Raw genomic sequence first — 15,159 nt, forward strand, 5'->3', positions numbered from 1 at the left:
TTGAAAAGCCTGCAAAAAGCCACTTAACTCTGCACTTACTGACTTTTATATCCTATCCTGTGGTCTTCACAAGTTGTGTTGACTTGACAAGTATACAGCTGTGATGTGCTATTGTGTGTAGTTCTACATAGTCTCGTGTGCTCTTTCCTGTATGATGCGGTATTTTGTTGCTTCTCTGTACTGTCAGTTACTGTGGGGTTTTATTGTTGTTCTGACAATGAAGCTTTAAGGTTTACTCCAGTACAGCGCATGAAAATATGACATTTACAGGCAGATGACAAATTAAAAGAAAAACCAAGGTAAAGTGTCTGAACCACTAACTGCCATCAGAATAGCTTTGGTGCAACTTAGCATTGATTCTACAACTCTCTGTTCCACGACTCAAGGGACTAATGTTCCAAAAGTTATTCCCTCATTTGGTGCTTTGATAACGGCAGTAAAGAGTGCTGTCTAACATGTTGCTCCCAAATCTGTGTTCAGTCAGGCAGAGATGTGGTAACTGTAAAGGCCATAGCATGGATTTGGTATCATTTTCATACTCTTCAAACCGTAGAGTGATTCCTGGATGTCCTACAGTTGGAAATATTGTCTAAGGGACCACTCCCATCAGGATAGAATATTTTCAGCAGAGGATAAAGGTGATCACTCAGAACTTTATTGATCCACAAGGGAAATTGTTTTATCACAGTAGCACAAAATAAATAATTATATAAGAATGTCCATCCATCCATTATCTATACACCACTTAATCCTCACAAGGGTCACGGGGGGGCTGGAGTCTATCCCAGCTGACTTAGGGTGAAGGCAGGGGACACCCTGGACAGGTCACCAGTCTTAGAGACAGACAACCAAGCAAACTCACATTCACACCTACGGACAATTTAGAATCACCATTAACCTCGACATGTTTCTGGACTGTGTGGGAGGAAGCTGGAGAACCCGGAGAGAACCCACGCTGCACGGGGAGAACATGCAAACTCCACGCAGAAAGATTCTGGGTGTCCTCACCGGGACGCGAACCGGTGACCTTCTTGCTGTGAGGCGATGGTGCTAACCACAGCTCCACCTTGCAGCCCTACATAAGAATGTACAAAATTAAATAAAGATAAGAAGTAAAAAAGCAAGCAGGATGTTATAAAAAAAATGTTGTGTTATATGTGATGATTCAGGCTGTGAAAGACAGCGTGCACAGAACTTCCAAAAAAGTAACCAAGCCCGCACCGTGTACCTGGATGGATGAGGGGGTGCTCAGCAGATGTGAGCAGAGGAGAAATCTTTTGCATGCCTGTATAAATGTTACCACGTTTCTTGACTCTGGAGTCACTTGTTCAGAATCTGTACTGTGCATGTGATTCCTTGCTGCAAGTAAAACATTGATTTGTGTACTGATTTGGAGCAGTCAGGACTCCACTGAAGAATTTTCCTAACGCTGGAAAAAAAAAGAATAAAATACTAAGATGTCCATATGCACAATTTACAATTTTATATTTTTTATTTTTACAGTTATGTTGTGAGCCTGTCCTCTCAAAAGGAAAAGCACAAACCATGCCAGAAAAATGCCATTCACCGTATACCAGAGCTGCAGGATCCTGGCATTGTCGTGGTCAAGGGTTATCCTTTGATTTGTCGTCCATCTGTATGTTTAGGTTAAAAGTGGCCAACAAATAAATATATGTTAAATCATTTATTGCATTTGCAAAAATAATAGGATTTGTTACAAAAAAAAGAGGTAGTTATTAGCCCTTTCACAAATGGGAAGCTGTGACAAAAATAATAATGATAATAATAATAATGATAATAATAATAATAATAATAATAATAATAATAATGTAGCTGGCTTATTCTCAAAATAGAAAACTCTCAACACAGAAAAACTGTTTCTCAAAACCAGCCTGCGGGACTATGAAACTAAAACACAAGTACCAACGTACAAAGTCTGCCACGTTTTGCAAATATCTGAAAGTGACAATAGAAAAGCACATGGGAAATATTTGCAAGTCAAACTCGCATGGGTGGAACCTTCCGGAGTGTCCCTTTAAACTGAGCGACGTTTGGACTCTAAGTTCCAGAATGCAGTTCGTGTAACGCTGTTCGATGTGGGTCCAGGCGGGAGAAGATCTTGCTGCTGAGATGATATTAGCACTGGAGCTCTTCAGCGACCTGTTATTGCCGCCGTAGACAGAAAATGAGGAAAACAACAGAAAATCAAGGAAACGCTCGGTAAGAAGACCTGCCGGCTCTGTTTGTACCCCGTTGCTAAGTTGCAAGCGGGTTAGCTAGCTAGCTAAACACTTCCTGAAACAGCGACATGCTAATTTTCATCATAAACTGTGAGTTAGCCGGCAACTGTACGCCTTGTGTTGGCTCTAAAAGTACGTAACGCTGGTAACGTTTATGCGCGTTTCTGTATATAATTAACGCCAAGAACACTGACATGCTACTAAAAGTACGCAAACACGTTTTTTTATCCTGTTTCCCAGCTAACGTTAGCTAGCTGTTACTCCCTTTGTGGCTGCTAGTCTGTGCACTGTTAGAATACAGCGTTGTGTTAATTCGTAAACGTGACCGAGGTTTGCAACTGACGCTGTTGAGCTGAAGTTCCAAAATTTAGACGTTTATGTTGCTGCTGTCAAAGCGACATCACCGTCTGTCAACGCTGACACCGATGAGCCTGGTAATATTTACTGCTCCAGGACTCGTGTTGTCATTTTCACGTAGCATGCTGTGATTGGTAGCGGCTAGCCGAGCTGACTAGCAGGTGTCTCCCCCTGAGTTAGCCGCGGTAGGAGAACGAACGCCAGGTTGTATGGTTGCGTGTATGTCGCACCGGGCTGTTTGACGTCTTGTTTTTGTTTTATTTTGAAAAAAAATGCACATTTATGCTGCATTATTATTGTCGTCTTGGTTACTAAACGAATTTCGTTAATCAAAACTGTTATCCTTCTCTGGCTTTCTCGCAGAGCACTTGGAGAATACTTCTCACCGAAGAGTAAAGGTGGGTCATTGTGACACATCATTATTTATACATGGTCAAAGGTTGTTATCTCAGACAATAACACTGTATTTGATTTAGCACTGTTAGATTTGCACGCGATTTTCTACACTTAAATGTACCTTACAATAAGAGATGGGGTAGTATTGTCTGGAATTAGCTTAATGTCAGTTGTGAACATATACAGAGCCAAAACTAACATGCAGTCTAAAGTAAAAGCCCTGCAATAAATTATACCTGCAGGAAGATTGTAGTGATGAGTTTTTGTTGAAACCGATTCAGAGAGGTGTTGATTTGAGTTTATCATATACCATGACATTGATAAATGTTTCTTTAAAATGTTCCATGCGGTTTCAGTTGACATACACAGAATTAAACTGTAAGTCACTTTGTCTTTGAAATGGGAACAAATCACAATGTAAAACCTACATCTTCTGTAAAAACATCACAAAGACATAAGACAGGAGCATTTGAATTTGAAAACAAATTCTCTTGGAGAAACCAGATATACATCAGTTTTAGGTTATTTATCAGCAGTGACAGCATATTACCCAAATAGATGATTGAAGTGTTTCTGATACAATAATATATCAAAACTTCAGGAGACCATAATGCATGCATCTTGTTTCTTCCATGTTCTAGTGAAGGACCTCGCACCTCGCTCTCTACCGCAATCTTTTCACCCAGAGACTCCAATGAAGCCCTCTCAGGTCCCTAACCGGATTTCTCATCCACCACCGAGGAGAGTGTTACCGCTTCAAACACCTGAAATGTGCTACAAGGACAGACCAGGTCCACGTTGGCACCCTCCTCACCCCCCAGGACCAATTTATTCAACAGTGCTTGTTCCAGGCAGCACAGCCAACTTTGGAAACTCAGTAAATAGTCCCCCACCAATGGCAAGGGACAAACTAGGTTCTCTGCAGCACTCGGCGCAACCAGGACCAGGACCAATATGCTCTCCTTTGGTTGTGCCATTTAGCCGAACCAACGTAGATACCTCACTTAATAGGCCACAACCCTCACATCCCCATTTATTTCCCCCTGCACCCCCTCACTTCATCAGCAACGGCTCCCCACTCACCTTCAACAAGAAAGGTCCCATGACTGAATCCAAGGGTACTTTATCTAACTCAGGAACACAAAACCAAGAATCAAAACAGGTATTGTTTTCTGTTTGTTTAAATTTGCCATTCGTGAAACCTACTTTTGCTGCTTGTCAAGTATCTTTATGACTTTTGCTTTAGCAGTCATGTGATGCTAAATTGTTTTTGGCTACCATTCACTCTGTCAGGCTCAATCGAACGATGTGAGGAGTTCCACACCTACTGTCGAGCTGCACAGGCCGCGTATAGGCTTTAAAATCTCACCACTCCACACCAGAGCAGCCCCAGCACTTAAGCCACCACCCACTTCAGGCTCAGAGCGAAGCCGTCCTGATGTCACCCGGAGGCCCTCGTGGGGCTACCAGCCTCTGAATACCCAGTCCCCTGACAGGAGTGGTGGTTACAGTTTACCCTTCACCCATGGCACTGCGGCCCCTTGCCAGGTAAAGTTTGTTATGTTGTTAAAGACCCATGAAGTTCATTTGAGGTTTTGCAACCCCAATGGAGGGTTCCTGCAAGCCTGCCTGCATTCTGCCTGCAAAGCTCTGATTGACTTGGTGTTTTTTTCAGCCACCAAAACAACTGCCAATAAGCACAGTGTTAGACCTGTTTGACGTGGCATTAGTGATTCAGAGGTTTAAAACAGGCCCCGGCAGGATGTTTACAACATGACAACAGTAGCTTAAATAGTATGTAATCATTAGTAACGCTGTTGTTGATAAATCACAAAAGGAAATCTGCTTCCTCGGGATTAACGCCAACTTCTTTTTTGTAGAGCCAACAACATGTGCGAACACCTACAAGTGAAAGTGAACACAAAAGTACAGGTCAGTACCCGTTCCCCTCTGCTCCCCACTTGTCTGGTTCTTACTCATTACTCATGACTTAAAGCTGCAAATGTATAAACTAGATGGCATGTTATCTGTTCGACAATTTAGTTGTTGACATCCTGCAGTTTCAGTACAATGAAAATGGCATTGACCTGCAGATAATGTGAACTCACATGATTGAGCATCAGCAGCAGAAGTGTCATTTTTAATCTTTCTTTTACCAGGTATTAAAGTAGGAGTATTTTATATTGAAACTTTGGAGCATAAAAATATCAAATTTCATTTTTCCTGAACCTCCATTTTATCCATATTATTTATATGAGTGTTTTTCCACTGTAGTGCTCACAGGAATTTCCTAAATCGAGGTTGTTTGTTTGTAAATCCTTTAAAATTTGTGAGCCTGATCAGCTGCTACATCAAAAACTACTACCTTTATATGTGACATAACACTGCTGCAGTTATTTTTATTATTGATTAAGTATTTTCTCATAGATCTATCAACACAAAATAACTGAAAAATGTTGATTGCACCAGTGTGACATCCTTAAATGTGTTGTTTTGTCTGACCGACAGTCAAAAGCTCAGAGGGAAAGGATTTGAACAGGACACTGAAAAACTACAATTATCAAATGTTTAGCATTTTCCTGAATCAAAATATTGTTTTATTGCCAGAATAGATGCCTGGAAATGATTTGTTTCTGATTAATATTCTCCTGGTAACAGATTGTGGTGTAATTATCTGGTGTGGGTAATTATCTGATTAAAGCATATAACTGATAGCATGGCCAAGTCTGGTGAACACTGTTATTGACAGACACTGGTAAACACTGAATATTGGTGAAAGAAAAAAAAGAACTGTGTTTTTCTATCTATTGCAGTGGACTTGAATCGCTCTTCTCAGAAGAGATGCAAGGAGTTTGAGCGCTGTTACGAGAACGCCAAGAAACCGTGTCTTCAGGGTACAAACTCTCATGTAACACAAACTGCAAAACCCACTGTTCAGAGTAATTCAGTGGTCTCTCCGCCATCATCAAAGATTACTTCAGTCTTGGGGCTGTCACCCAAAACTACAGGTAGCCATCTGGGTAAGGAACCAGCATGCGGACAGTCACCGTGCTTGGAGCCATCATCAATATTCAAACCCACCCAGTCATGCTATACATCATCATCATCACCCAAACACTGTACGAGCAGACCACCATCAATGGGCGCAAAGCAAGTCTTTTTAAATGCTGCTCAGAATCATAAAGTGGAGATAAAAGAGATAAAATTACCTTCAAAGTCAATTGAAGAAAATGTGCAAAAAAGAAGCGAAGAAAACCACAAAAAGGATAAACCAAGCACTTTGTTACCCTCAAAGTGTCCTCATAAGGACAGCAGACGATCACCTCATACTGAGGTAAACAGCCACCACTCAGGTCATACTGTCTGTGGTACCACGGGCTTCTCAGTGAAGCCTCTAAGCAGAAGTAATCAAGTGGGGGAGAGCAGAAAATTGGACAGAAGCACGCCCAAACCAACCTCTAAACCAAATTCAGGCTCTTCGAGCAGCCGCACAGGAGAGCGGAAAAAATCTTCTCATGCACGAAGACCTGTTGTGATTTTAGACGATGCAGCTGATCTTTTCACCCCTGATCCCCTTACTTATGTGGTCAACCCTGCATGTAGGAGTACAAAGCCCAAGGGAGATGGGGAAACAATCAAGTCTCCCACCTCAGAGAAAAGTTGTGTATCCAGCCCTTCATCCAGCTCCGGTACCTTATTAAGTGGATCGCCGTATTACAAAACTCAGAACTCCACAGTCAATGGATCCCCTCATGCAACATCTTCCTCATCACATATTCCACAGGTCTGCTTGCCAACTATAACTTTAAAGCGGGTAAAACTTGAAAATGTCCCTGTGAAAGGGAAGGAACTCAAAAACAGTCCCATCAGTTCTTCAGGCAGGCAGCTAAAGAATGAGAGCGTTAAATCTGAGAACAAACACACGTCTCCTCTCTTCAACAACGTGAGTTCATGCGAGACTGACGCTTCTCCCTCCGAGCAAACTTCTACATCCCACTGGAGACGGGCAAGTGAAATGGACAGAAAGCAGGTGAATGAAGAAGATCCCATAGACGTGGAGTTGGACCTGGGCCTAAGCTTTGCATTAGGTGAGGATGGAAGCCTGAGCTCTCACAGCAGTGAGGAGGAGCAGCTAATTTCATTGCAGGAGATAATGGAACGTGCAGCCAAACCTCCAGAGACACCAGAGAAAGGAGCCTTCTCAGAACCTAGTACACCAGGACATCCCACCTGCCAGTTAAAAAATGTAAGCTGCACATGGCTTGACTTTGTTGTACATAAGTTATGATTACACAATTATAAAGTCACTGAGCTAAAGGACAGTAAACCTTAACTTACGTCTCTGTTTAGATCTAAATGTCACTCTTTCCTCCCACAGCTGCCATTGCCATCCTCCACAAAGTCAGGCATCTACAAGAACAATCTTGACCAGATGCTGACAGAAATAAACAACAGTAAAAAGTATAAGAAAATTTCACTCTTATTACATTTTATTCTATCTACATATCTTGGCAAGAGTGGAGCTAACTTTCTCTACATTCTTTGTATCCATCAGAGCTAAAGAGATTGAGCAACAGCTTCTTAATGCATGTAATGAGGACCTGCTAAGGATCGCTGAATATGAGGAGGCAGAGGAGAACCGGGAGGAGGGCATCTCCACTGAACAGCAGTAAGGAGCTTGTCACTGGGACACAGTCCTCACAACGTACTTAACTGCAAACTGCATTTGATGTTTTGTTGCAATTTGTTTTCCAGAGAATTCCTTCAGCGCTTCTCGTTGATGTCCAGCGCGATCAGGGAAGTGCCTCCAGGGGAAGTAGTTTTCAACCTGGAGAAGTTTGGCCGGATCTTCGACCAGGATACACTGCAACTCAGGCAATGCATGGTCAATCCACAGGGGATAGCACAGAAAACGCTTCTTTGGTGAGCTTTATTTACGTATTTATATATACATATAAGGGGTTCAAGCCACAAATTCAACAGAACACAGTCACAGGAAGTCACTGGATATTGCTAAATGATGTCACATGCAAATTTGAATACTGTTGGCCTCATGAGCACTGCATTTACATGTATACAAATTTTTACATATGTAAGAAAAATGAGTTCAAGCCTAGCATAACTAACTACCTTTCAGCATTATAAGTATTTTTCAAGCTGCCATTATGTCAATATGCGTGTAATTTCAAAATGTTCTTATGTCAATTGTTCAGTATCACAAACAGAAAATCCAAACACTTTTGAAATCAAGTTCTTAAAGTCGCCAAATACGTATGAATGATTTGACAGTGTCTGGAAGCTCATTTATGGGCCTTTAAGGGAGCCTCTGTGTGGGTACTTACAACTGAGGATGAGGCTATCTGGTATGCGTCTGTGGGGGAGTGTAGCCACACTTGTTATCTAAGTACTGTTTGTCATCCCCCAAATATGTTGTTGTGCTCTGAATACACCACGGTTAGGGCTTATGTGTTGTGTTTTACTGCCAAAGCAGAGAGACAAAGGGAATCTCATTCATGAACGCTATACAATAGCTCCTCTGTAAGTTTTTAAACTACTGTCACCTTCTTCTCATACAGAGGGTGACGTATTTTCTGTTTTGCACCTGCAGCTTTGCTCCTGCACCGCCCTACAGCTGGCTTTATGCTTCCTGCAGCAGACCTCATGTAGTTGCATACTGAGGTGACTGTAGAGACACATGAACTCAGTCATGCCTCTCACACATTGTTGTAGTAGCCCAAACAAATTACTCCACCTTCCGCTTTCATCACATGATGGAACCACAAAGCTTCTTTTTTTTCCCCCACATGCCATCGCTGTGAGTGTCACCAACCCCACAAATGACTTTCTTTTTATTATTAGAATTTGATCCTTTTGGTCCAGTTATACTTCAAGCTCACAAGGGCTGTATAATGATATTATTTTGTCTGATTCACGTGTTTGGGGCAGCAGGAGGTCAGCTGGCACAGACGTGTATACTCTCTGTGACTGCTGTATGGGCCCAAAACACAGAAGTGGGTGAGAAATGAGCAGAAACACGGCAGATGCTTTTCAGAAAATACACCAAGTGAGCAGCTTTTATAGGAACAAACAGGGTGCCGTTTTTTGACTATGACATCCAGTTCTCCTGAGTGTGTCCACTGTGTCTGCTGTCTCCTTCTAGAAGCTCAATGGTTTGTGGGATTTCCAACTCGATCACTTCCTTTTCCACACCCACAATAATCAGACAATGAATGTTATGGTAGAAAACAGGGCATGTGCTGTACAATACTGGCATGAAGAGACTGTAAAACATTTGGTGAAGAACTGCCACTTTCAGCTTTCCCTGTTTTATTCTTCTCCATCAGCTTTTCGGTGTTGACAGTACCTGCTACATTTTCAGAGTGCAATGACATCTCTTGCATGCAGGAAAATGAGATTTATTAGAGTATGTTTTGCAAACCCATGGAGGAGATCATGCAGGCTGCTGTGTGTAGCATACTGCAACCCTCACACCAAAGTGTGCATTTTTTTTATAATCGAATCTGCAGAGTGGTTGCTGAGCACATTTATGCTCTCAAGGGAATGAACAACTCTGCTTTTTAATGGTGCTTTCGGCCACTCACAGGACAAACTACATTTTTGGCCTCATCACTGAAAAGGTGATTCATCAGCGTTGTTTGGTCTATCCAGCACTTTGTCCTGTGGGGTGTATTGAACATTTCCCCCCTTTAATGGCCATTAGCAAAGCTTTAGACTGTTTGGTTTTGCTAAATAATGCATTGCTTTATTCTTTCTCTCTCCACTTGTGTCCCCCTGCTTTATTTCAGGTCCAGCCCAGCTCAGCTCAGATTGCATTTGAATATTGGATTGTTCCAGGAAGCTTACAACTGTAACTCACCCTGCCCAACTCAGGTTACCTGTTTCCTGTTCAAGGTAGGCACACACACACGCGCACACACCTGTAGCATGCTGGTGGTGATTTTGTTGTCCATATGTATGAGTTTTGGCTGTAATTCTTTGTTGATCTTTTCAGATGATGTCAGTCCACAGTGAAAGGATGGTATCTGAAAAGATCCTGCAGGTCCTGTGTGACATCGCCTGCACTGCTGCTTATCAGATAGGTCAGTGTTCCCCTCCCTCCCTTCACAAGCTTTTTTACTTTGTCAGTAAGGTGAGTGATATTAACAGATGTATTTCTGTGTGCATACTTCCTTAGTGAAAAATGGCAGCCAGCAGTTTGAAGTGTGGGTGCCCAGTTTATCCGATGTGACGCTGGTCCTGATGAATATGGGAGTTGCGTTTGTTACACTATATCCTTTTGAGAATCTACAGCCTTCGTTCACAGAAGGAGATCTGCTGTAAGTAGCATTGCTGTGTGACTCGCTCATTTACTTGGTTGCATTTTATTTAAAAAATGTAAGACGTCAGACAAAAGCTTTTTATTTGATACTTTCAACTTGAACCTCTGTGTGTTTGTGCAGGGAGGATGTCTACATCAAAAGCGAGAGTCCCTCCAGTAAGGAAGAGATTGCTTTCCCTGAACATAACTGCAACAGCATCTTGAAGGTGAAACACAGTAGGAAACAGATGATTGTTCAGAGCAGTTTGCTCAACAGAAAACAGCTTCACCATTCACTCCTGGTTGTTTCTCATTGTTCTCGTTTATAGTATCTGTCCTACTGCATGGGCCTGTGTCCACGTGCATACAGCGACGAAGAGCTGCTGCTGCTGCTAACTGTGGTTGGCAGGGTTGGTCTGGACACACGGCTCATCCTGCAGTCCACTGTGGAGCTGTACCCTCTGCATTATAAAATCGTCAACAACTTCAGGGAGTGGGACACTATGGTCAGTGCATGAATGAAATCTGATTGTTTAGATTTGCTAAAAAAATCCAGAGGGATGGTCGCAAACAAACTTTAGTTAAGTTTTGCTCATGCGTTAGACTGTCATTCATGGTATCAATGTTAATCCAGTATAGTTTTCTTTTGTGAAGGTGTCTGCCTAGTTAAATATTTTGGTTAAATGTCTTTTAGCTTCCTAGGATCTGTCTGGCCCTCACTAATTTGACAGATGATCATCACAACATGTGCCTGCTGGTTCAACTCCTGCCTGACAACACACGTGGAAAGTAAGACTTTTTTTTTCTCTCTCTCTTGTCTCGCTTGCCGCAGTTATTTTTACATAATTCTTTTTTTTTTTTTTTTTTAATTATATACCACTTAAAAAATATATATATTTTGTCATTTGTTTGGATAGACAACTGCGCAGACATCTTAGCATGTCAATGATTTCTAAGCTGCTGGATGGAAATTGCACTTACAGACCCACACAGAATGAGTTTCAGGTAATTTGTTTCATTGTGACTTAAACTTAGACACTTTCCTTTAGAACATAGCACTTGAATGTGTACGCTTGTTTTGTACAGTTGCTTTGAAGTCATTGATTTGTTGAATTTGTTTTTTGTTTTTTAGCTCTCTGAACTAAGACCATACGTTCCCCGCATGCAACCTTCCACCCTTTTCCGAAGCATGCTGAGGAGTCAGAAGGATAAAGAAGAGGACACTGCCACCCTCGACCAACAGGTAAGCATTATGTTAACACCTAAAATTCATTTTTTTGTTTTTTCTTTGAAGTAAAAGAGCCCTAATTCGTGGAACTTTAACTGAATTCTAATGGGAGAAGGTTAAAATTGATTTTCTGATGCAAGTTTCTGTCCATTTTTCCAGTCCTACTACCTGTGCTATAGCCTTTTGACACTGGCAAATGAAGCGTCCAATTTTCATTTCTTCCCAGCTCATCAAAAGGTAAGTAATTTTTCCCCCTTCTGAGTTAAAAAAAAAAGAAAGAGATTGCAAAGGTTGAAATTGTGATATTTTTGTGCTTAAAAGCTAAGCTCTCCTCTGTTTCTTAGGGCCAGCTGCTGTTCCTGTCGTCTGAGCTGAATGCACATGTTAAGTGTGACATAAGAGAGAGCGAGAAATGTCTTTACCGGAGCAAAGTGAGTATGAGTTTTTAAAAAAAAGCTGTAGGTAGTTTGGTGAGGATTCACATACAGCAAGAAAAAAAAACAAGTTTTGTTGTATTTAAAGGTTTGTGCAGCTGTGACAGAAGTATGCATTTTCTACATACTTTCAATGCTTTCTTTGTAGCCAGGCACCAAACGTAAGTCAGAAGAATGCATTGATAACAGTAAAACAAAAACAACAAAAAAGACACCTGTAGTTGACAGTCAAAAGCGGTATTTACAAGCAAGTATTAGCAATGCAGACATATCCTCAACTGTGCAATTATGTCGAGCAGGAAGTAAGTAAAATTCTTGACATCAAACTGGGTGATGGGAGCAGTTAAGAACAAACATTTTCTTTTTTTCCTTTTCTTTTTCTTTTTTTTTTAACCAGGCATCTTCATTTTTGACATGAAACACAGCTTCTTTTTAAGGACCTTTCCCTGCTATTTGCCCTTAGGAAAAACATCAGTGTTCATATTCTGGATGGTTCTGTAGATCCTGCAGATAGCACTGTGTTAAATATGTGACAGTTTGTTTTGGTTCTTGGTACAATCTTTAATAATTGACCCATTTCTCACTGGCTAGACTGAGGCAAAGTGACACAGTAAGCGACTGGTAGTGCTTTGGGGTCCCAACACATGCTAAAATTGTGTTATTGTGTGAGGGTAACAACCTCAACACCTTCACATGTACAGCAAACAGACTGAAGTGGATCTACCTGACATTCCACCTGCCTCTTGTTTAACCAGTTTGTCGAAGCCTTTCAACACCACAGAGATAAGAGGAACTGTTTATTATTAAAAGTCAAGTTCAAGCTGTTTTACAGTTGTCGTTTGTCAGCAGCTAAGTTCACAACTTCAAAACTTTTACTGAAACATAACTGTGTTGTCTTCTCACTCCTCACCTAAAGGCAGACTGGGACAGAAATGTGTTTAATATTGTGAATATGTGGATGTGGTTTGTATTCACAATCTGCAACAACGTATATAAATCATTTTTGATGTTGTTTCAGGGGTGATAATCATTCAAACGAGGGTACACTGTTTAGAAACATTCTGTGACAAGATTGATTTTTCTCATCTCTTTCCAGGTAAAGGACCTGGTGGCCAGGATCGATACCAAGTGGCAGATGCTTCTTCAGAGGACCAGGCCTCTTGATGTACAGCACTCACACTCTTATACACTATATTCTTCCTTTTCTCATTTATTTATTTATTTATTTTTAAAGAGAATCATTTACTATAGTGTTTTTATCGAGTTTTTTTCCTCCTGTAGGGCCGGCTGTATGACTACTGGCAGCCGGTAGATACTCTCATCAGCAGCCAAGAAGATGAAGACGATGAAGAGGACACTGTGATAGAAGATGAGACCATGATGGAGGAGGAAGAGGAGGATGCTGATGTATCAGGGGAGACTGATGTTGCAATGGTTGATGAGAAGGAGCAGGAGGAGAAAGAAGCGGAGAGGGTGGAGGCAGAAGAGGAGGTGATGGTTGATGATGAAAAGCTGGCAGAAATGGAGGGACAGGAATGTACCACAAATGCCACAAGCAAAACGGAGGATGCAACACAGTCAGTGCCTTGTGACTTGAACCAAGTGATGCCTGAGGTAGAGCCTGAAGTACCAAAGGAGCCTCAGGCAGAGGATGAGCAAATAGATGCTGGGAACGCGGCTCATGCTGATGTAGAGGGTGAGATGGTTTAAAACAAGAGAGGTTCCTCACCTGGTTCCAGCAGGTGATTTGATGTTTGATGTTTTCATTTGTTTTCAGGGCTTTAATAGCCATTGCCTTAATGTTCAGCTCAGTTTGCACTATTTACATGTCTTCCTCTATCCCTGAGCCCCTAGGTTTCATAGTCTTCCACAGTAAATAAAGATACAAACATTAACTGTATATTTATTAATAAAGAACATTTTTGAAGACATTGGAAGGTTTGAGAGCAGAAGCCTTTTCTACTTCTTGGTTTGTGCTGCTAACAAAATATTGATTTAATGTTTTTTTTTTTTTTACAAAAACAATAACTTAATGTAAATGCCTCTGGTAATTTATTTCTTGCTCTGCCACTATTTTCGTGTCCATAGTTGTGTAGTTTGTTGCAATGTGGGTACATTTGTGTTGCACGCTGTGGTTAAGTGCCTCGTGTGTTTTTTTTTGTTTTTTTTTAAGCAATTTTTTCTACATCCTTGTTGTCTACTGGCAGTGCTGTTTGTCAAACTTCAGTAATTCCTCAAAAACATTCTTTCTTTCGTGTCAACACTTACCTCAGTTAGACTGAGTAACTGATAAGCTAAATATATGTACAGTTGTATGTATATGATGCTGAAAACTGGCCTTGATTGGAGACTGGCTTCCATTTTTTTTTTTTTGTCCTGGAAGTGTATAGGAAAAAAGAAAGCTGATTCCTTGTTGCATCCCAGTTTTTTGCTGGCAACACTGCCGGGTAACAATGGCTGCGTTTCCTTACAGTGACTTAATCTTATGCAATATGCTTACTGTACGTTGTCTATTTTGAAATTGCAGCTCGTTATTTGGTTTCTCAGCCACTGTTTCATTACCTACAGTAATAATTCTAAAACTAAAATTAGCCACTTTCACAGCAGAAAAAACACATATGATGCACATAACATTAACAACAGTTCCATCAGTACCATGTTAGTGAACAAACAGGGACCCTGGACTGAAACAGCTGTTGATATCATTTATTTTGTTATTTATACCGGTGTTTTCCAATTGTAACGTGCCGAGATGTCTTCAGAGAAAAAGGCCAGTTCAATTACGTTTCATATACCGTTCGAATTTCACTGTTGCTTGTGTGCATTTCTAGTTTCCCTTTGGGAAAATATTTTTTTAATTATTAAAAATATTTTTGATAGTTGTTGCCAAGTGCAAAAAATAAACTTTGTTTACAAGTTGACTAAACAGTGTCTTGTCTTTGTGAACCACGTCAAGCAAAATCTATTCCCATAAGGTTTAAGAGCGATATATTCAGAACAGTCTGACTAATATAGAGGATATGAGGAATGTATGCATACATAGAAATGTTTCTGACACCTTGATTAAATAGTGGCCTCTTATTTGGCTGAGCAATAATAACTTGTTAACTTCCAGGTTTATTGTATACTTTGTTAACCCTAAACGCAGCCGTTTGCCTCAAGAAAAAGTTTATTCTTTTAGGCATA

The 15,159-nt window shown here is 41.0% G+C and overlaps 1 protein-coding gene across 1 annotated transcript; it reads left to right on the forward strand.

Annotated features, from left to right (window-relative positions):
• The first annotated feature begins 2,075 nt into the window (after positions 1–2,075).
• On the forward strand, positions 2,076–14,216 carry slf2 (SMC5-SMC6 complex localization factor 2). The gene is made up of 21 exons (XM_008279762.1): positions 2,076–2,220; positions 2,961–2,995; positions 3,635–4,155; positions 4,287–4,541; positions 4,874–4,925; positions 5,807–7,239; positions 7,372–7,454; positions 7,549–7,662; positions 7,749–7,916; positions 9,800–9,905; positions 10,006–10,093; positions 10,189–10,330; positions 10,454–10,538; positions 10,641–10,817; positions 11,006–11,100; positions 11,229–11,316; positions 11,444–11,554; positions 11,699–11,776; positions 11,884–11,970; positions 13,070–13,138; positions 13,255–14,216. Exons 1-21 carry the CDS (start codon positions 2,186–2,188, stop codon positions 13,681–13,683), a joined length of 4,251 nt encoding a protein of 1,416 aa, XP_008277984.1. The 5' UTR covers positions 2,076–2,185; the 3' UTR covers positions 13,684–14,216.
• Positions 14,217–15,159: the final 943 nt, after the last annotated feature.

The sequence above is a fragment of the Stegastes partitus genome, unplaced genomic scaffold (genome assembly GCF_000690725.1).
Source record: "Stegastes partitus isolate 25-593 unplaced genomic scaffold, Stegastes_partitus-1.0.2 Scaffold169, whole genome shotgun sequence".
Taxonomy (NCBI): Eukaryota; Metazoa; Chordata; class Actinopteri; family Pomacentridae; genus Stegastes; species Stegastes partitus.